This window comes from Nesoenas mayeri (genome assembly GCF_963082525.1).
Source record: "Nesoenas mayeri genome assembly, chromosome: 8".
In the NCBI taxonomy this organism is placed as follows: Eukaryota; Metazoa; Chordata; class Aves; order Columbiformes; family Columbidae; genus Nesoenas; species Nesoenas mayeri.
This window is the reverse complement of record NC_137554.1, coordinates 5,564,161-5,585,130: the sequence shown is the minus strand read 5'-3', so window position 1 is coordinate 5,585,130 and position 20,970 is coordinate 5,564,161. Positions and strand designations below refer to the sequence as shown.

The window sequence follows — 20,970 nt, the reverse complement described above, 5'->3', positions numbered from 1 at the left end:
TTTGTTTTGAAGGCCTGGCTGCAAGCCACCATGCGCTCGATTGAAAGACTCTCGTTGACTTAAAGCCAGGTCTCACTGAACAAGATGCATTGGTGTGTGCATGTACGGCTGCAGAATAAACACTAAAAGCAGCGTTATCTAGTCTGTCAGATTGCAGCCTATGGATGCCTTTCTGGTGGGGTGTAGAAAGCTGCTCAGGATTTACCCCTTTCTCTTTTGAGTGATTTTTAATTGTTTCGTGCTTTCTGAATCCTGCTTTTCCATATTGCATTTCAGGAGCTAGAGTTGCTACAGCAAAATTTCCCAGTAATAACCAGGAAAGAGGAGCTTGATTAAGCAGCTCATTTCAGGACGAGCCTTGCTCTCTGGGACAAATTGGAGAAAACCATGGACCTCTGATGAACAGGCAGAATTTTCCTCTGTCAAACGTTGGTTACACTCCCAATGTCACTGCAGTCTCACCATGTCATGTTGGCTGGGTTTGCAAAATCTAATGTTTTTTCCAAAATAACGCCAGGGCTGTTTGTCAGCTTCTGCTTCCCCTTTCGGGCCTGAGTGGCCACAATTTGGGCATGAAGTCTTCAGGCTTCAGTCTTTGCTCTGTTACTTGGGTACAGAACTCAACCATCCTACTCAAAATCCTTTTTTCCAGTGTTCAATTTATTAAGAAAGATGCTTTATCTCAGAATCACAGGCTGGTTGAGGCTGGGAGGGACTTCTGGAAGTTATCTGGTCCAAGGATGGAGATATTTATAGGAGTAAAGCATCATGGGCAAATCCTTCATTCTTAGTTGAGGAAATTTTGGCCTGACACAGCAGTGGTATTTATTAAAATATCCCATTTAAGACTAAGATTTTCTTACTAAATACAACCTCAGGCTTCATTCAACTCCACAAATAACAGCTGTACTTTGAAGTCTTCATTCTGAAGAGGAAGGCATCAGATTGGCAACACCAGGTCAGATGGACAAGCAGAACAACATCGTTGCCTCAGGTGCCTCGGTTACAAGGTGCACCTTAAAATTGAGTGCCCATGGTGGTTCACAAACAACATTTTCTAGGAGCCTGGGGCAAGATGGGCATCAGTAATGGAGTGTTAGACCTCACTGACTTGTGTCACAGTTGTGTCTTCAGGGGTTGACGTGATCACATCCATGGTTGCAGCCGCCTGGGAGTTGTATTGGAGAGCTCAGGGGGCTTTGTTCCAATATTGGCTCTTCTCGTGACCTTCGCTGGTAGAGGGTTGCTTTAAGACTTGATTTTGGCAAGGTAGAAGGTCCTTCTAATGACTGTGATGATAACGTATTTCTTGGGTGTCTTCTCACCGTGAGCATCTCTTTCTTTGCCTCTCTTTGCGTGCATGTGCCCTAGATCCCTTCTGAATATATACACATTGTGGCAGTGATTATGTGATTCCTCTGATGAAACTGAATCCAAGAACAATCATCTTCTTTGACCAGCATCTGAGATTTTTCAATGCTTGATTTGCCTCTTCCTTACAAAGTTACCTTAAATAACATTCTCGGATGGTTTTGCTTTGAGGTAGCCGGAGCAAGGAGAAAGAAGCTTTCTTTCTGCCAAATGGTAATATAAAAAATAGATACGTGTGTATAAAGCAAGGAAACTCAACTTCATTTTTCACCTAAATATTTTGAATGGTGAGTTACCTGGCTCCAGAAAACAGTTTCATCTTGATATAAATCAGGAATGTTATTTTATAAATATTTGACTAGCTGTAAACTACCAATATTGAGCAAAACGTGATCGCCATCTGGAGAGACCTTTGGTCTTTCTCTCAACCTAGATATATTTTAGTAGCAAATCTACAAAGACAAACTAATCTCAAAAAAGATCCTAATGTGGGGGAACGTGCCACCTTCAAAGATCGGTGGCTCCAAGTTGGATACTTCAGCCTTTTCTATATTAAACAAAAAACAGACTTGAAACTAAGAACCCCATTTTACTTACACTAAGTTTTACTGTTTTATGGGGGGTTGTATATTTGGTTATATATTTGTGTAATTATTGTAACTTCAGAGGAAAAACAAAGACCAAAATAGGAGTGTAAGTAATGAAAACTAGCCATTAGATTAGGTAGTAGAATTGCTGCTACAGTCTTTATTTGATTCCCTCCTGGTCAATTTAATCAATTTAAAAATACATAAAATAATGTAAAGTGTAAATAACATAAAATTCATAAAACATGGTCTTGGTTATGGAAGCATCTCTTAAAAGTCAGCCCTTTTCTATTAAGCCCTGTGCTTGTTAGGAGAGTTGGGAAGACTATTAGCAGCTTACCTGGGTCTATGTATGGCAGTTTTATGAAGAAAAGCAAAAAAATACTTCAAATGAAGTCCACGTGTCCCTAGAAATGGATTTGTAAGAGGGGAGGCATCGAGGGCAATGTTGACAGATATCTAATGATAATGGCAGTAGTGGCCCTTGCTGTGCTAATAGCATCTGGCAGCAGAGTCACCGCCATCTGTTAATGCCCCGAAATTCTGATACGCTGCATCCTTTATGAAGGAATTAACCGTAATTAATGAATCTATCAAATGAAATCACCTTGATTGGACGACAGCTTTACCTTGATAATGATTAATTGCAAAATAGTGGGAAGTAAAATGTCCACTATTTACCTTTTTACTATAGACTGGCTAATGCTGCTATCCGAGTACAGCATCCTGGCACGTTTGTTTTTAAGCTCGTGGTGTTAAGCATCATTTACTGTATTTACTTTAAATAATCCTTATAAGCAGAGCTAGATTAAAACAAAGCTTTTGTGTCTTAATTTCCATTTGCGACATATTAAGACTCTAAAAGCAGTTGCAGTTCTGCTGGTGCATGGTAACTTTATTTAATGTTAAATAAGGGAGAAAATGAGGTTAAACTGAAAGATGTGACCCTTCCACCAAACTCAGTTCAGCCTGGAAGAGGAATCTGACTGCGTTAAAGCATTTTGGGGTTTTTTTGTAAGCTTGATATTAGAATCCAAACCATTAATTTCTGATTAGTCAATTTGTCTTCAAAGCAACTGGGAAAAAAAATCTATTTGTTTGTATTTGGAAGAATTCTTTTTGAATATCTATTTTTATCAAAGCAAATATTTCGGTCAGTGTAATGAAATATCAGTGTCGTAAATAATAGCTAAAAACAAAGCAAAGAGCCAATTTGAGACCTGGTTGGGTTTTATTTTTCTCTGAACTCCTCTTTTTCTGCTGGTTCCTGCTGAGCAACAGATGGAGAAGGTGACATAGTCTCTGCTTAAGTAGGAGAATTGTAAGTAATAGATAATTGAGGTGTGTTAATTATCAGAAGGAGTAGGAGGGAAAGAGTAAACTTTGGGATCTTGAAGTCAAGTGAACTAGAATTTTATTTCCTGTGCAAGTCAGTTAATATTCTGAATATTAACTGAGACCCACAGAGAGAAGGCAATTTATATTTTTCTGGTGTTTTTCTATTTGTTCCTAAGTGGCAGAAGTTTCTTTAGGCTGGGATTGGAGCCGATTCCAGCTGCACTGAGGCCAAACGGCAAGCGCGGTTGGGAAGCCGGGTTTGCGCTGCCGTGATTCACCGCAGCTCCCAACGCGGGAGCTGCAAATCGGAGCATCCATTCCCTTTTAACTGGGGCAATGGATTCGCAGCTATTTTTTGATGGGGAAACGTGTGTCTGTGGGATGATGGTGTGCAGAGACAGAGAGCAAAAATTCACCGTGCCTTGCAGTAGGTGGTCAGGTGTTATTGCTGCCGGACCATCCAGATGTGTCGTTCCAGATGTGCAGTGCAGCCCCTTCCTGGTTTCTGCCTCTGCGTTGTGGCAAACCGACTGGTGGAGCAGATTTGAGGATAAAGTCTCACCTGGTGTGTGAGGTTGGGATTTAGCTGATACCTGGTTGTGGTGTCTTCACCATGAGACTTGTCCTTCTCTTTATTTTGCTTCACAGTCGTGTATGAGTTTGCTTGACGGTTGCAGCTCACACATCAACTCATATGAGCGGTATCAGTCATAGAATCTATGGGTGCGAAGGGACCTCCAAAGCTCCCCCAGTGCCCCCCCTGCCACAAGCAGGGACATCTTCACCAGCTCAGGTTGCTCAGAGCCCCGTCCAGCCTGGCCTGGGATGTCTCCAGGGATGGTTCATCCACCACCTCTCTGGGCAACCTGGGCCAGGCTCTCACCACCCTCAGGGACAACAATTTCTTCCTCATGTCCAGCCTGAATCCCCCTCCTTTAGTTTAAACCATCACCCCTTGTCCTGTTGCAACAGGCCCTGCTCAAAAGTCTGTCCCCATCTTTCTTATCGGCCCCTTTTAAGTACGGAAGAGCCACAGTAAGGTGTCCCCGGAGCTTCTCTTCTCCAGGCTGGACAACCAGGTGGAAGCTCAGGTATGACTATGTACATGTACACATGCAACATGCACATCCATAGTCATCCTCGGTTAACACTGTTAAAACTAGAAGATGCTTTGAAAATGCGTGGGTTTGTCTTCCGTTCTGCTGCTTTGATGTGACACGGTGGGACCGTGGGCAGGCGGTGGCTGTGGGATGGAACACCCACATGCCGACGTTTGTTAAGGCTTGGAAGAAAGGCTCGTTGCACTCTCACTGTGATTTTCATGCAAGGCACCGCTGTCTGTTTAGGAGGATTAAAAGATATGCATTAAACAGTGTTAAATATGCTGAGGCAGTTGATGTTTACAGCCCTTGTAGAATTATTCATTAAAAGATTAACCGCTAGACAGCCTCTTTTTCTTTAAATTCAGTGATTTAGTAGCCCTCTTAAAAATCATGTTGTGTGATTCAGACATTCAAAGACTAAGTAAGACAAAACAAACCCACCAAAATTACCCACGACGGCACTAATTCTTAGGTTTGCATTTCTTAAATTGTCATGGGCATGACGTGCCTGAGAAATTGAGATGGATTTGTGGAGCGGGTGATCTGTAAGATTGGACTCGACTCATCCATCTGCACCAGCAGCTTTCCCAAATACATAGGGCTGGGAAGATCTGGAAGGGGTCATGTCCTAAGGGATTTTGCAGACAAGAGATACGTGTGTGCACTGAGCTTTGGTTTATAGAAGCGTTTGGCACCGGGATAAATTGTTTCCGTGAAGCGCTGGCTCTCAACTAAACTCTTTTCTCTCCCATCCAGGGTCATTGCATCAATCGTGTTGCCTTTAATTTTGTTTTTGATGAGCTTTTCTCATTGTTGTACAGGTAGAAGAGCCTGCACCCCGCGGAGCGTGACACCGTGATGACAAACGCCTGTCGCACTTTGTGTGCTTCCTAAATACTGATGGTATCTCTGTTGTGTGGTTTTTTTGTGTGTTTCAGGAAAAAAGTGCCAGTTCAAATGTAAGACTTAAATCTAATAAAGAGGTCCCGGGATTAGTACATCAACCCAGAGCAAAGTAAGTTGATTTTTTTTTTATTGTAATACAAATCTACACGGATTAAAGCAGTATCTGTGAGATTCTCAGTTATTACTTAGCAAAAAACAATGGGTGGTTCCAACAGCCCTAAAACCAAACCCAGCTTAAATAAAATAGGTACGGTCACCTGTGCCCCTGTACCAATGACACAGCCGGGCAGCACTTGTGCCTGCAGCATCCTCTGCTTTACTTGACTGGGATGCAGGGCTTATTAATAAATAAATAAACGTGTGAGATGCACCTTGCTGTGTCTGTAGGTTTGCCACGCTCAGCTTTCCATATAACTTACACATAAACAAAATTATATATGCGCTAGTGTTCCTAAATAAGTTCCCAGGTCAAGTTTTTGCTTGCTTTTGGCTTAGGTTAGCAGCTGTACTGCCTGGGATTAGGAGTGCTAAACAACTTCTATTTAAAGTGGTCAAGTTGTTTCTTAAAATGAGGGTTGTTGTGTAGCTGAGTTTCTCCATCCTTTGCTCGTAGTTCTGTGCTGTTCCCTGTTACATATGCCATAAAATGTTCAACTCCTGTGACACACTGGTTATTGGTATTAGTAGCTCGATTCTTATCTAAATCACTGTTACATTTTAATCACTAATTGGATTGAAAATAGCAGATTACACGGAGCCGTATATCAGGTTCTTAACGAAGAAGTGATAACGCTTTGCTGCTGGGTTTTGAACAATAGCGGGAATGCTGCTCTTTATGCCGTGCCTTCAGGTCACTTATTAACTTGAACTTGCTGCATATCAAGTGCGTTGTACACGGTTTCAAGTCTGGAAACTTCAGTGATTTCCTCATCGACTGACAATATTATTCAGCCTCCTTTCAAGAGGGAAAATTGAGTGATTCAGATGTAATTGCAAAGAAGTTCACGGTAGGGAGGTGGAGGCAAAACCACAGTTCAGCAAAGCTCTGCTTCGTTATTGTGGCTGGGTCCTTCCCAGGAGGGTCAGAGGTGTATTTAAGATGCTCTAACAAGAGACTAATCAGCCTGGGCTAAAAAAGGGCAGTTTCTTTTGGTGGGTCACCTCTTCTGGTGCATCCAAGGCAGATGGACTGCGTGGGGTCGCACATTTTTGCATCAAACTCTGCTTTTTAAAGTCCCCACAGAAATCAGAACTGACTGAAAAACCTAAAGACATCCCATTGGCAGAGGTGAATGTTTCTATCACAGTCCTGCAGAAATAAGGCAACTTCTCGGAGAGTTACAGAATCTAACACTGCATTGCTGGGTAAAACCTCCTCTGTTTGCGTGAGCCTCTGCCATTTACCCAACGTACCGCTGGATTTCTGTTTGTAAAGTGGCTATATGTGTTTGAGTTGCCAGTCACCAAGTCAGCAAATACCTATTTTCATGTGCTTTTTATTTTTCTTAAGGTTTATCATCTGAAAACCATGACAATACTGACTGGGTGTTGGCATTTCTTGGAAATGGGCTACTTAGCCAAAAGAGCAGAAATCGATATATAAATCATTGAATAAGTGTTATAGGACTGTTCTTGTAGACCAGGTGTTATTTCAGAACAAAACATGAACTAGGTAACAAATTGTAGGTTTGCATACCATGGAGGAAGTTTTAAAATGTCAGCTGTAAAAGTAAGATTGGGAGGGCTCTTCCTATTTATAGGAGGGTTTAGATTTTTACATCTAGAGCCCTGGACTCTAAAATCGGTGTACACAGGGAGCCAGGTATGGGGCTCTTTGGCAGAGGTCAGGGGTTTGGTCCTTGCTCTTCCCACCTGAAGCATAAAATGAAATAAGTGGTATTTTATACTATTTTTACCCTGCTAAATCACAGAATCACAGAATGGTTTGAGTTGAAGGGGCCTTCAAAGCTCCCCCAGTCCCCCCTGCCATGAGCAGGGACATCTTCACCAGCTCAGGTTGCTCAGAGCCCCGTCCAGCCTGGCCTGGGATGTCTCCAGGGATGGTTCATCCACCACCTCTCTGGCCAACCTGGGCCAGGCTCTCACCACCCTCAGGGCCAACAATTTCTTCCTCATGTCCAGCCTGAATCTCCCTCCTTTAGTTTAAACCATCACCTCTTGTCCTGTCACAACAGGCCCTGCTCAAAAGTCTGTCCCTATCTTTCTTCTCGGCCCGTTTTAAGTCCAGATAGGTTGCAATAAGGTCTCCTCAGAGCTTCTCTTCTCCAGCTGAACACCCCAGCTCTCTCAGCCTGTCCTCCCAGCAGAGCTGTTCTGTGTTTTGGCAAATTGGCAAATTGTGTTTCATTGACCTGCCGTGAAACATCTAAGAATGTGTTGTCGTGCCTTCTGATGTGTTTCATACAAGGAAAATTAAATCCAAGTTTCTATTCGGGAAAATTCTGGAGGGATACCCAAGAACTCTGCTTGGATTCAATGGTTTTCTGACTCTTCCAGTTCTTCATTAACTCTGCCAGTTCCCCGCCCTGCCATGGATTTTACAATTTCACACAGCTCCTCGAAATACACACTGTGTCAGCGTCTGTGTGTGTGTGTCACATCTCTAAATCATAGGGCAAGTTTACTGCCCGGGCACACTTTTCTGAAGATCATGGCCTGGAAGTTCTTTAGGAGTTCCAATAGGACTTTTCATGTATCTGGCAACACAATACTCCTTCCCCTCCCACCCTTCTTTCCTTTAGCCTCCCTATAAATTATGTTTGGGGTAAGTCACTGCAGTATCATCTAATTTGGTTAGAAATTAGATCTATATGGTGTTGCAAAGGAAAGAATATGTTTCTAGTGCTACCCAGAAGGGGTAAAGCCCTTTTCCAGGACACCTGAATATGCTCAGCTGCCCCAAACAAGCGTTTTTTTCCCCATTTCAGGTGGAGGTGGGAACACAAGGGACAGGCAGACACCTGGGGACAAAACCTCGCACAGCCCCTGAAAGGCACATTGTTCCCTCTCCTGAATCACCAGCTTTAGGTTTTAACGCCACTTCTGAGACCTTCTCCTCGGAACTGAGCCTTCATTTACATCCAGTATAAGCAACTCATTGTATATGTTCCTCCCAATAGCTTGTGAAGTGTGAATGCGGAGCTTTGTAGGAAAGCACAGTGTGTTTTGGGGCACTTGGGAGCGGTATTAACTCATGACAGCAGAGAGGCTCGTCGTGAGGAAGAGGAGCCTGGGCTGGGAATTCAATAAGCCAAACTAGCTTTTACCATCGGAGAAAATCTCCGAGAGCTGTGTGTCCTTCTAACCATTTGGCATCATTGTTAACGCTGACACCAGTGTCCATCCTTCATTTTCCTTTGTCCCGCGCTGAGTCCCTGGTGCTTTTCTCCAGAGGATGCTCCTGCTCACCTTCCCAGAGGGATATTGTTATTTCAGGAAGGAGGCTCTTACCATCCCCTAATAAATAAAGCACATATACCCCAAATACTCTCTGCCACGCATCCTCGTCTTTGTCTCCTCATCCTTTCCTTTGTGTCCAACCTTCCTGCATTTTTACCTTGGGGAAGGGTCTTGTGCTACCATCAGCATTTTGCAGACAGCAATTGAAGAGTATTTTCCAGCCCTCTTCACAATCTTATCACTAACCCCTCCGTCTCTTGGTGCTGCAGAATTAATTGAAGTGAATAATCTGCTGGGTCTGCTCAGGGAGCAGCAGGGACCACCCATGGGGGAGGTAGATCTTGCAGAGCAAGGCTTTAACCTCACATCATAGGCATCTCATTTGGTGGTGCTGAGGTTGGCAGGCTTGGAAAACCTTCTCCCCCAGCACAGGGGACTCTCACTGGCCCAGGGAAGGGTAGTCGGCTATTAGGTTTCTGTAATCTGCCTGGAAAAGGGAATAATCTCTTCTGGATGCACGTGGGTCCTAGGTAGAACGCAAGACCAAATGCAATAATTGTTTTCTGTGGGCAAACCACAAAAATGTTAAAAAAATTGCCATTGTAGTCACTGTGTAAAGTGATTTATTTTTCACAGCGGTAAAAACCTTCAGCTGGGTCCCTCAGCAACTCTGAGCTGCGGTATTGCTATTTAAAATGGAACAAACCCCGTCAGTAATGATGCTCTCGCTTTGCCTTTCAGCATGCACATCTCCGAAAGCCAACAAGAATTCTTCAGAATGCTCGATGAAAAAATCGAAAAGGTGAGAAACAAAAAAGCAAACGTACGTTTTTCACTTGGGGTGGACACGGAGGTGTCGCGGCTCCACGGGGTGGACAACCTGCCTGCTGCGGTGCTCCAAGTTCTCCAGTTCTTGGAGGGGCTCTGGTCTGAGATCCCCCTCACCACTCCTTGGGTAGATAGTTTAAGGACAAAGAAGACAAAAAAATCAAGAAAATAAACCTTTGTTTTGTGGAAACATCACCAGGCTGGGATGGATGGCGAGTGGATTCAATGCAAATGCTCAGGATGTATGTAAAATATTGGATGAGGCAGCAGAGCGAAGTGGGGGTCGTTGCCCTTAGGGGTTTGATCTTTCATTTAACCTCTGTGGGAGACAACTGGAGTCCGAATGCTGGTAGTATCTGGGATACCCTTCTTATTTTGTGCTGAATCTCTTCAAAATAGCTCCTGGGTCCAAAGGATAGTGTGGCTGTATGTATAGATAACCTCACCTCGGGGCCTGCGCTGCGTAACATGATGTGCTGGAGATGGTTTGAAGAAGAGGGTTAATAGTTCTTTGCATATTTCATTGTCTTCATAGCAGCTTTCATGTATTTCCCAAGTCTTTTAAATGAGAATCCCAGTTCTTTGTGAGATAGTAGTGAGTGACTGTACCACAACATAGACGGGAAACTGAGACTTGAGCAATTAAACGGGCTGTTTGGATCAAGTCTAGATCTCAACCTTTCCTTATACCTTGACCTGATGTTTGCTTACCAAGATACTCTTTACACTTCATGTTTTGGGGTGGTATATCTTGTTTAATAGCTGATATTAAAAATTTCCTTCCCCAGTTGGATTAAAGTGATTTGTACTCCCAAACTGAGGTGTCAGGTTGCGCAGTAGGAGGGAAATTTTTATTGGATGATTCTGAATTTTTGCCATTTTTGCTGACACTTCTGGTCTTAGGAGTTGGGAGTGCGACAGTGGGTGAGCCTCTTATTTGTCCATAGCAACAAATTGGTTATGCTGCTCTGAAAAAAAGTATTTCATGAAAGCAAAAAGTTAAATAAAGGGGAAGAACAGAAGTGAGGATGAGTTTGAAGATCCCTGGGAAGAGTGTTTCTGCTCCACTGTTTCACAGAAGTAAGATTTTAGTTAACCGATATGCATTTAAAAGTGGAATTGGTACATATCTATACGTCTCCCTTGAATAAATGCATCCAACCTATAAATATTGAGACACTATTCCTGGACTTGGTCACCTTCCAAACACAGAATCGCCAGCGGAATGGATTTTCCGAAGATCTATCGTATCTGCAGAGCAGGCCATCTGATGGCTGTATCTAATGATGAACCGAGGTTAGATTGTGGGTTTGAGATTTGTTTCAGGACAAGTAATACCCTTCGTTCACCAGCTGCCGCGTCCAGACGCAGTCGATCGTGTCTCCTCGCTGCTTGGACTGTGCTCTCAGATGCTGCAGGTGTTCTCCAGGGCTTGTGTACTAATTAAGCTTCTAGATCAGGAGATTACCTGTTTAGAGGAAAATACACAGTTTTATCTGCCAAAGAGAGGAAGACAGCTCCCATGCATTTCAAGCTGCTGACAGCTGATGGGATTGGCAGCAGTTAATGCGCAGCTGAACGTGGGATTTGCTCTCCCTGGGGACCTCCTGTGCCTGAGGAAATATTCTTCCTAAGAGAAGTTTGGGGTTTTTTAATTAATCTTTGCCCTCAATACATTGTTTTTCTAGGTATCCGCCACAAGGGCCAAAAAGATTGGAACATCTGAGGGGTTTTGTTTGATCCCTAAATAGCGTTTTGAGTCCCTTCTCTGGGGAAATGGAGGGCAGCAGTCAGACAATTAAACAAATTAATTCAGCGAGCAGCTTGGAATCATCTGCAGAAATGGGGGTGTGGGCACAACAAAACTGAGCCGCCTCCTGCAAATGCCACCCCAAGGTAGAAACCAGAAAAACCTCCCTTGGTGCAACTTGAAGCCATTTCCTCTCATCCTTTCCCTTGTTATTTGGGAGAAGAGACAAACCCCCCCACCTTGCTACAGCATCATTGCCTGAAATCACAGAAATATATTCCAGTAGAGGATGAGCAACAGGCAACAGCAGCAATTATGCTGGAGGAGAGAGCCCCCTCCAGAGCAAATTAGAAAGACGTGGGTCAGAACTAGAAGTGATTCAGTGAAGGCAGAAATATTAATACAACTTTGCGAAGTGAAAGAGCAACAGAGAGCGACTGACACATCCCTCCTAAAGCGAACGCAGCAGCTGGATGAATCTAAGAAGAAGAGAAATGGGCACGACCAGCCGCAGGTGGGATGGGGAAAGTCGCTGTACTCATCACATAGTGATTAATCAGGTTTTGAAATGCCGTCTCCAGTTAAGAAGATAGAAATGTGTCCTGGTGGCAGCGAGAAGCGCGAGCAAAATTAGGCTGTTTGTATTGGCGTTCTGGCAAATAAATGAGTTATCTGGCCTCTCCATACTCTAACAGAGCAAGGACTAATTTAGGCAGATGTTGTGTATGGATTCACAAAGAATTGCTGTGAAACACAGCAGAATTACCATGTCTCCCCTAAAAATTGTCCAGCCTTTGGGTTTTTCTTTTTCCTACATCTCGACTTATATTTGGGCCTTGATTGTCCAGGACTGCGTGCAAACTCCACCTGACCCCAAGAAGAAATCTCATTAAATGAACAAGATGGCTCAGATTTGAAGGGGCCCTGTCCCACCAGCACTTGCATGAAAACATGAAATAAAAGCAAAATTAAAAACTGACATATAACAGTGCTGAATGTGGAAAATTAACCCCATTTAGCGCCTGCTAGTGAAAACATCCTGACGATGGCTATCATGGAAAATGGTCTGAAAAGCAACTGCTTTCTCTGAGTACAGAGCAGTGAAGGAATTATTAGAAATCATCTATCTCCTTGAAGTGTGTATTTTTACTGTAGGTTATGACACAGTGTGCAGGCGGCTGTCTCGCTGTAGGAAAAACTGCCAAGGCTGAGGTTGATAATATAATTGAACTTCTAGGATTATATCGGGGGCTTGTACCCCTAGAGGAGAAACACATCTTGGCTTTGGGGTTTATAAAACAAACAAACAAACAATCCAGGTGAGCTGTACCAGAGGAAATCATCACCAGTTCCATCATCATACGTGGCTACGGTGGTTTATAGAAAATAACCACAATGCAAATGTGCTCATGGGGAAAAAAAATGAGATGCAAGCAACGTCATAGCACATGAAGATGCTTTACTGTGATCGCTCCTGTGGATCCCCTGAGCCCGGGACATCGTGTTTCTGTGACCACGGGGGATGTTGCTTTGGGGTGACAGATCATTTGGTGTCGTGAGAGTTGCAGGGATCTCTCCCCAGTTTGTTGTTGGAGGCCACGGCAGAGATGCTCCATCCCCTCTGTAGTAAAACCGGGCACGGAACGCGGGGGAAAGGCACAATGCAGCCTCCTGTGCCGCATTTAAAGAGAAACGGGGGGGAGTTGCCAACCGAAACGTATGCAAAGGCGGAATTATTAGGCTAAAACTCATTAGCGAAGTGGATTGCTCTTAGTGACCGTATTGATTTTTCTCTCACGAAATGAGAAACGGACAAAAATGAGCACAGCATATACAATTATTCAGTGCCACCTCCCGGCGTTTTCTTCCTGCGGGCGCTGCAAACAAAACCAGATTGATGGGGAAAACAAGGGTTTCCCACCGTGGAGCCGAGGGGACGTTTCCCAGTGCTGGCCACCTCCTCTGAAAGGGACCACTGTGTCCCACAGCCCCGGCAAAAGAAAGGGCTGCTTGGCAAGGCTCATTTCCCTCCCCCGGCCTCCTCTTCCTCCTCCTCTCCAGGCCGGGTTGCAGGAGGATGCCGGTGCCAAGCGGCGTCTCCACAAAAGCCCATTGAACTGGGGATGATCTGCATTCGGGCAGCGTGGGGTTTGGTTTATGGGCCTGTCACCCGCAACAATGGGGCTTTTCCTGTGGTTATTTTTCTTTCTTCCTTTTTTTATTTGTTCCTTTTTCTCTAAAAGGATGTCATCGGCCGTGGTGCACACCCGGGCAGGGGGACCTGGATTGTCGCGCTGTCTGGATGGGAGACACCAGGGGAAAGAGCACTTTTGGTTTGGGTACAAGCAGCAGGAAAGGAGCATAGGGGTTTTTATTTTTTAATTTTAAATTCTCTTAAATTCACACACATGTGGACATTACAAAGGCTGAAAGTCGGAATTTGAAACTGCGAAGGAAGGAAGACAGGATTTCTTGGGAATTACCCGGACTTGGATGCACGTGTTCCTGTTCTCATCTTCCTCGATGTCTTTCATTTACGCTCTCAGTCGTTAAAACCTATTTAATATAATAGCCCGTGCTATTATGGGCTGTTAAGGGACGTTTGGAGTGAGGTTTTGCCCAGCCCCACCAGGACAATTCCCATCTCTGTTCCTGTTCTCATCTTCCTCGGTGTCTTTCATTTACGCTCTCAGTCGTTAAAACCTATTTAATATAATAGCCCGTGCTATTATGGGCTGTTAAGGGACGTTTGGAGTGAGGTTTTGCCCAGCCCCACCAGGACAATTCCCATCTCTGGCACAGCAAGAGATTGCAGCTGCAAACCACTCAAGGTGTCATCTCCTCCAGCATCTATCAACCGTCCTCTGAAACAACCAGGGGGGGGCAAAAATTGACCTTTTAAAGTGTGTTTTACTAGATGTTTAGTAGGACCAAAGCTGCCTTGTTTCTCTGCCCTCTCCTGCCATTCTGCCTGAGGAGCACCAAGGAGAAACCCCGGCGTGATGGATTTACGTGGCTTTATTCTTCCTCCGATCTTCCCAAGAAACACTGACCTTATTGCTGATAAAAATTCAGTTAAGGAATCAGCTTCAAGCAAAAGCTTTTGCCTAAAAAGAAAGATAATAACTGTAACTTTTTTTGGCCTCTTTGTGGCGTGGTTTCTCCCTGTCCCTCTCTTTTTAGGAGGATAAATACCCCTCACTGCCTATTTGTGCGAGGAAACCTCACGACGAGCCCTCCTTCATGAAGATGCTAAAGCATCTGCTTAACTTCCTGCTCATGAGCTACTCCAGGGCTTAAATATTCTTTCTCTTGTGTTTAAACACCAGTATGTGCTTAACCCCACCTGAAGCATCGTGGTGTGGACCCCCCATCAATCCCAGCATCGTCGGTGGGATTTGAATTGCAGACACATTTTGGAGCCCTTGCTCCCAACATGTGCCGTAGCAAATAAACTCCCAAATAAACTGATCTCCGCACCATAAAAACATCTCTCCTCTTCCTTCCGTCTTGTGGTGGGGATGGGACAGAAGGTGTAACACAAGATAAGTCCGTGTTTTGTGAAGCTTGGCCTGCTTTCCGCCACCGTGCACGTGCAATTTCAGTATTTCAGTTTACTTCTATGTCCAACTCCTGCTGAGATTATCAGATGTGGTGGCGTTACGCACAGCAGCTCAGTTGCATTGCCCATAGGATTACGTGAATCATAGAATCCCAGAATCATTTTGCTTGGAAGAGACACAAAAGATCATCAAGTCCAACCATAACCCACCACTGGCACTACCCCGTGTCCCTCAGAACCTTGTCTATACATCTTTTAAACACCTTCGTGTTTAAACAGCTTCGTCGCTTTTGCCTCAGAGTTTGTGTTTTTGCAATGGGTCTCTAGGGTTGTGTCCAGCAAAGTGGTATATCTTTACATAGAACAGTTTTGTAAATCCCCCTGCAATTTAAAGCAGGGGACAAAATTCATGCTATTTACAAAGGGTCTCCTATCCTGGTTTAATGCAAACCTTCCAGAAACAGCAGGAGGAGCTGTGCAAACGCCAGTCCCTATTTTTAAGGTTTCTACCCAGCTCTGAACATAAATCTCCTAAATTTAGAGAACCGACAGGTATTATTAGTCAGCGCTCCCTTGATTTACTTTATTCTCTTGTGGCTTTTCTCCGTGCAGGGTCGTGATTACTGTTCAGAAGAGGAGGACGTCACATAGTGCCCGCTCTGCCGCTCGCCCCGGAATCAGTAACTACTGTGTAAATAGACGATGACAACCCAGTCGAGACCTTTTGGAAGTCTTCTTGAGTGAACAGCACTACATACCAGAAGAAGATCATTTCCACATTATATGCTCCATTCAGTTACAGTGTTTCTTAATGAACAGATGAGGAATATTGCTCAGAACTCGTAAGGAACTGGTTTGTTTGGTTCTTTTAATTGCTGCTAGTTAAAACTCGTCGCAACCTCTCACTTTTTTTCTGTGTCCAGATACGCAGCAAATCTCTTAAAGTTAATACAAAAGACGTTGCTGATTTAATGGAGGCTTCTGGCCCGTTTTCTATCAGGTGAGGTAGTGTTTTACAGAAGCTTCCACAAGCGAACGTTCGAGCGTCTAAAGAACCACCCTTGAGCTGTCTGTCAGTCCGCGCTCGGGCCAGAGGGATTAATTAGCGCTGGTGATTTCAGGCTTTGGAGACGGGATGTTTTGCCGCGGCAGGCCTTGTTTCTCTGCTGGGAAGAAGCTGAGAAGCTGTTATCCATTAAAAGCATGTTGTCACTGAAATACTGGAAGTGATGCAGGAGCAGGAATCTGTATTTTAAGAGGAAAAAGAGTTGCATTTAATAGGCATCTTAATCAAGGACTAAGCTTGCAGTATTGGCTTTGCTGAGCACGGATGGGAGTGTGATCACAATCATTTTGAATCTCTTTTTTTCTAAGAAAATAAACATTTTACTGTTTTTATGTATTCTGGTCTTTTACCGTTCCTACAACACCATGTTTTAAGAGTCTGGGGACAAGGAAGGCAAAACCAGCCCCCGCGCTGATGAGTCCGGATCCGACCTCTTAAAGCAGCTCCATGCTAACCAGGGGTATCTGTTGCTTGTCCTGGAGAGTTTATTTTTCCACATTATACAGAGAGGATATTACCTTCTCAAAAGCAGATGTAATATTTTTAACAAACGCTGTCATGGGTATATATATATATATAAAAAAAAAAAGAACAAAAATACACCTATTGTATTTATTATTTCAAAGGAGATTGTTGCCTTTGCTAATATTTCTTTCTGCTTTGGCATCGTATGAGGGCCAGGTGTGCACTGCGGAAAAAACTTGGTCAGGTCACAGGTTTCTGTGTTGCGTTGATGTCATTGCTGTGCGTGATGTAGGTGGAATTTTATATAATATAGTATATAATATAATAGTGTTAAGAGCATCGTTTGGTGTGGCTGACACTCGGGCAGGGCACGCTGCTCAAAGCCCTTTAACCTTGGCCATTTTTCACTAGACCGCCTGAAAATAAGGGTTTCGAGTTCCTCTAAAATCACCCGTGTCTTCTGAAAAATCTCTCAGATATTAGGGCATTTCTTGACTAAAGAGTTTGCGTCCGGTGTTCACTCCGAGTGCGGCTGGACAGTCCACAGCAGAAGGGTGTGAGGGTTTTTTCCATCACACTGTGCTATACCCAGAATATAAGCAGAAAAACAAATCCAAGTTCTTCACTTTCTTTCCCTGCCCTGGATCTTCCTTTGGCTTTTGGGTTGGAGGATCCACCCGGGAGGTGGGTAAAAGCTCAGTGACAAGTTTCATTATGTGCATCTTTATTCTGTTGATGGTCAAAAATCGATGGCTCCGAAATCCTCGCTGCATTTCAACAGCTAGTTTGACCACACAGCCCTTCCTGAGCATCCCAACCTCCCTGGAGACGAGGTGTCACCACCTTCCTCCGTCACATCGTCCTTCTGAGGGCTGGTGGCATCTCTGAGTGCTACGGGGTTTGATCTGTTAGGAATTCTTCAAGGTGATAAGCCTGTCTTGTTGCGTAGGATTTTTTTTCCATCATTTATGTCAGCTCTGCAGCAGGTAGGCACGCTAAGGAGAGCACGTTTCAATTATTTAAACACTATTAATTAATAAAGAGTCCGGGGGCTTGATCCCGCAATCTCAGAAGTGCTTTATAAAGCTTTCGCCGGTGGTACGAGAGTGATGGAATTGGGTCCATCCTTTTGCGACACGGTTCATTTCTCATGTACGTATTACCCTGTGTTAGACACATCGTGGTCTTTCAGTACACCAGCCTCCTTTTACATGGGGTTTCTTTCGGTCACTTATTAGTTTTAAGATATTAATGTATATATTAACATAACTTTTTATTTGCTTGTTGAATCAGGCGAACCTGAAGCCTTGAGCAGCAACTGGCTGCAAAAAGCCGTGGCCAAGAGCAAGTGCAGGGACGTGACTGCAGCATTTGGGAGAGGGACAGGACCCACCAAACCTTGTAAGACATTGCACATACCACAGGCAGATCACAAGCTTACTCAGATGAACGTGGCTTTTTAAACCTTTCACCTTTGCAAAGTCTGAGCAAATGTTAAATGTCTAAGTATACGCAGCGTCTGAGGACCTATAATAATATAAGCAGGTTAGTGTAGCTAAAAACACGTCTCCTTGAAGCCATATCTCCACGTTACTGTTCTCTGCTCAAATATACTCAGTGGGGTGGAAAAGAGGGTGGGAGGAGAAGGAAAACTGCTGGTATCTCTGCATTGTCATCATCACTCGGCTAACGAGGAAGGCTTGCGGGGGTTGAGGTTGTCAAGGTTGAACGTTGCTGCTCTCAGGATCAATTTGGCACCATTTGATGTAGTGTTCCTAGTATGTATTCAACCTGGAGGGGGATTCCTGGGGAAAAAAACCCTCTTTATTGGCACTTACTTTTGTCTCCATCACTAGTAACCAGGGACAGGGACACATTTCACTTTCGCCCCGGTTTCGTGGAGTTTTGGCAACCTCTTCCCTCAGCCACTGCCTGTGTCCGTGTTCTGTTTGTTGCAACACGTACGCTTTGAGCTCAAAAGATGATGCCTTTATATCTTTTTTAATTATTATGAGAGCAGCGTTTGACCCAACGCACGTCTTGACTCACAGGATCCTGCACCTAAATTAAAGAAACCCCAAATCGTATTTTAGCGCTTCTTTCATCTCACAAGGCTGCGGTGTTTGGTTTTGCTGGTGCTGTAGACATCATGGGTGAAGAGCAGCCTGGAAACTCTAGAGACAGATGGAGAGGATGGATGTGCAAATAGAGAAACTGGCCAAAACGCCTTTGAGGAGGATCATCGAGGCAGCTGGTTAATTGTCTGACCACTAATCCTGCTGTTTCCTGACTCGTACGAACCTGTCTGTGATACTGGACTTCGAGCCCCAAAACTGTTCCATCCAAAACTTAATATTAATTTCTTCTTGTGCATTCAGTCAGGGGTGTTTCTTTGTTTTGGTGTGTGGTTGTTGTGGGGTTTTTTGTTTGTTTAAGTCTCTCTGCTGAGACCCAGAAGACCCAGACCCACCTCGTCCCCAGCCACAGACAGGCCTTGCAGAACCCGGGCTGTCTCACCGCCCCTCTCCATCCCCTCGTGCACGGCAGGAGCAGCAGCGCTTCCCAAGCCCTGGCTGCGCAGGTGAAACCTTCACCCCACAAACACCCTCATCCCATCGTCCCCACGCAGACTTGGGTGGGCACCGACCTCCTCTGCACAAATCTGAACCATGAGGCAAGAGCGAAGGGGTAGCTGAAGCACTAGAGAGAAGTGTTGAGCTCTGAAGACACTGCTGGCACTGTATGAAAATTAGAGTGAAGACAAACATTCAGTTCTCAGCTATTTCAGTTTTATCAAGTCTATAAAACAATAATTATCCACCACTTCGATTTTGGAGTCAGCGGTGATTCAACTACCGATGGGCTTGGCTGACACACGAGCCCTTCTGCTTCCACTGGGTGATGTCTGTGTCTGCCACAGAACAAATTTAATACAAACTTTTAACAAAAGGGGGTGATTCCCAACCACCCTTGGCTTTTCTGTCCCACCAAAGCTTTGGGTCGGGTTGCTGCTGACACTCAACGCCACGCAGCCTTTGTGCCCAACGTGCATGTTTTATACTCACATTTTACATCTCACCAGCAAGAACCCCTCGTGACAAGCAGGATGGAGAGTTGCTGCTTTTTGGCCTCTGCTCTGGGTCCTGATACCGCTGGGAAATTCTCCTTTTCCAGGCTAAAATGTTTCCTCATTTAGTTTCATTCTGTAAACGTTTGGGGAAGAGGAGACAAGGAACGCAGGGATGGGTTTGGAGGGGCATGGTATTTGTGTTACTGTTGGGGAGGAAACATTGAGGTCCAACATCCAAAAGGCTGGATAAGTGCAGTGCTGTTGTGTCAAAGAGAAAAAGTCCCAGCTCAGGGGAACTGCAAAATCTGAAAGCTGGTAGAAGTGAAAAAGTTGATGTCTTTGCTTTAGAAAGGAATATATATATATATTTAATTTAGCTGCACACCTTTACCCACAACATCCATGTCAATGCTTGCTTTGAGCTTCAAGCTAGCAGAGTCATCATCCTCATCATGACGATCATCATCTTCATTTTCTTCTTCATCTTCATCACGATCATCAACTTCTTTATCTTCTTAATCATGGTCATCATCATCTTCTCATCTTCTTCATTGTCACAAACACGTGTGGGACTGTGAACCTGCTTTGTAAAATCCAACTATAACACCATCCTCACGGACACCTATTCTCCCTGTGTATCTATATATATAGATATGCATAGAATTTGAGACACAAAGCTCTGGAGTGCAATTGCTGCGAGAAACTAGAAAGCTACGTGTGGGAACGGCACGATCCGCTCAGGTTTTTGGCACTCTGCTTTTTGTGCCTATTAATAATGCCCCAGAGTGAGTCACAGGGAGATGCGTTTATTCACCGAGTGGCAGAGAGCTGCTGCCCAAAATAGCAGCCGTGTAATTTTTTATGATGCTGTAACCCCAGCGCAGCGAAGATTGACATCATTTAACAGAGCTGCTCCCTGCCTGGCCATCACATTCCCCGTGTCAAGCCTGAAAATAAACGTGAAAAGCCACGTGCCCCGTTACATAAAACAGCCCGTGTCAGAAATGCCTTTTTGCCCTTTCTACACATCTTTTATGTGTTTGGTTTTTTATCTTTATGCCTTTCGAAGCCACCTTTGCTAATTTTCCTAAACCATATAAACCTCCGAGCAAAGCCCTAGGCTGGGGTTCATGCCCAAAACCCAGCGGCTCCTCCCCAAAGAAACAAGAGGTGACGCTCCGCAGATGCTGCTTCGCACAGTTTGGGGTTAAATGCCTCTGCAATTGCAGCAGCTCTCTACTAAAGGATTAATAAAGATTAATTCACCCACGCTGGGGTTTAATAGCTGGGGTGAACTTTCCCAGGCAAACGATGGTTTATAGGGACCGTTCCAGCTGGAAATGTTTATTAACATGTTTATTAACATGATCATTTTATGCAGCACTTTGGGAGAAAACGGGACTCTGGGCTGACGGGAATGGTGGGGCTGAATTTGTCCCTTCCAGCTTCAGGTGTCCCAACGGGGACATGGAAACGTGAAAACTGAGTAACAGCCCCTCAACGC

General features: G+C 44.4%; 1 protein-coding gene across 1 annotated transcript in view; it reads left to right on the top strand.

Annotated features, from left to right (window-relative positions):
• The window catches only part of LOC308042973 (uncharacterized protein C1orf21), a gene marked incomplete at both ends in the record, with an annotated part of 64,079 nt that extends 48,563 nt beyond the window's left edge, over positions 1–15,516 (top strand). Inside the window, 3 exons of the mRNA XM_080348769.1 lie at positions 5,338–5,414; positions 9,467–9,527; positions 15,478–15,516. Of these exons, the coding sequence (XP_080204895.1) occupies positions 5,338–5,414; positions 9,467–9,527; positions 15,478–15,516 (177 nt within the window). The remainder of the gene's footprint in view (positions 1–5,337; positions 5,415–9,466; positions 9,528–15,477) is intronic.
• Positions 15,517–20,970: the final 5,454 nt, after the last annotated feature.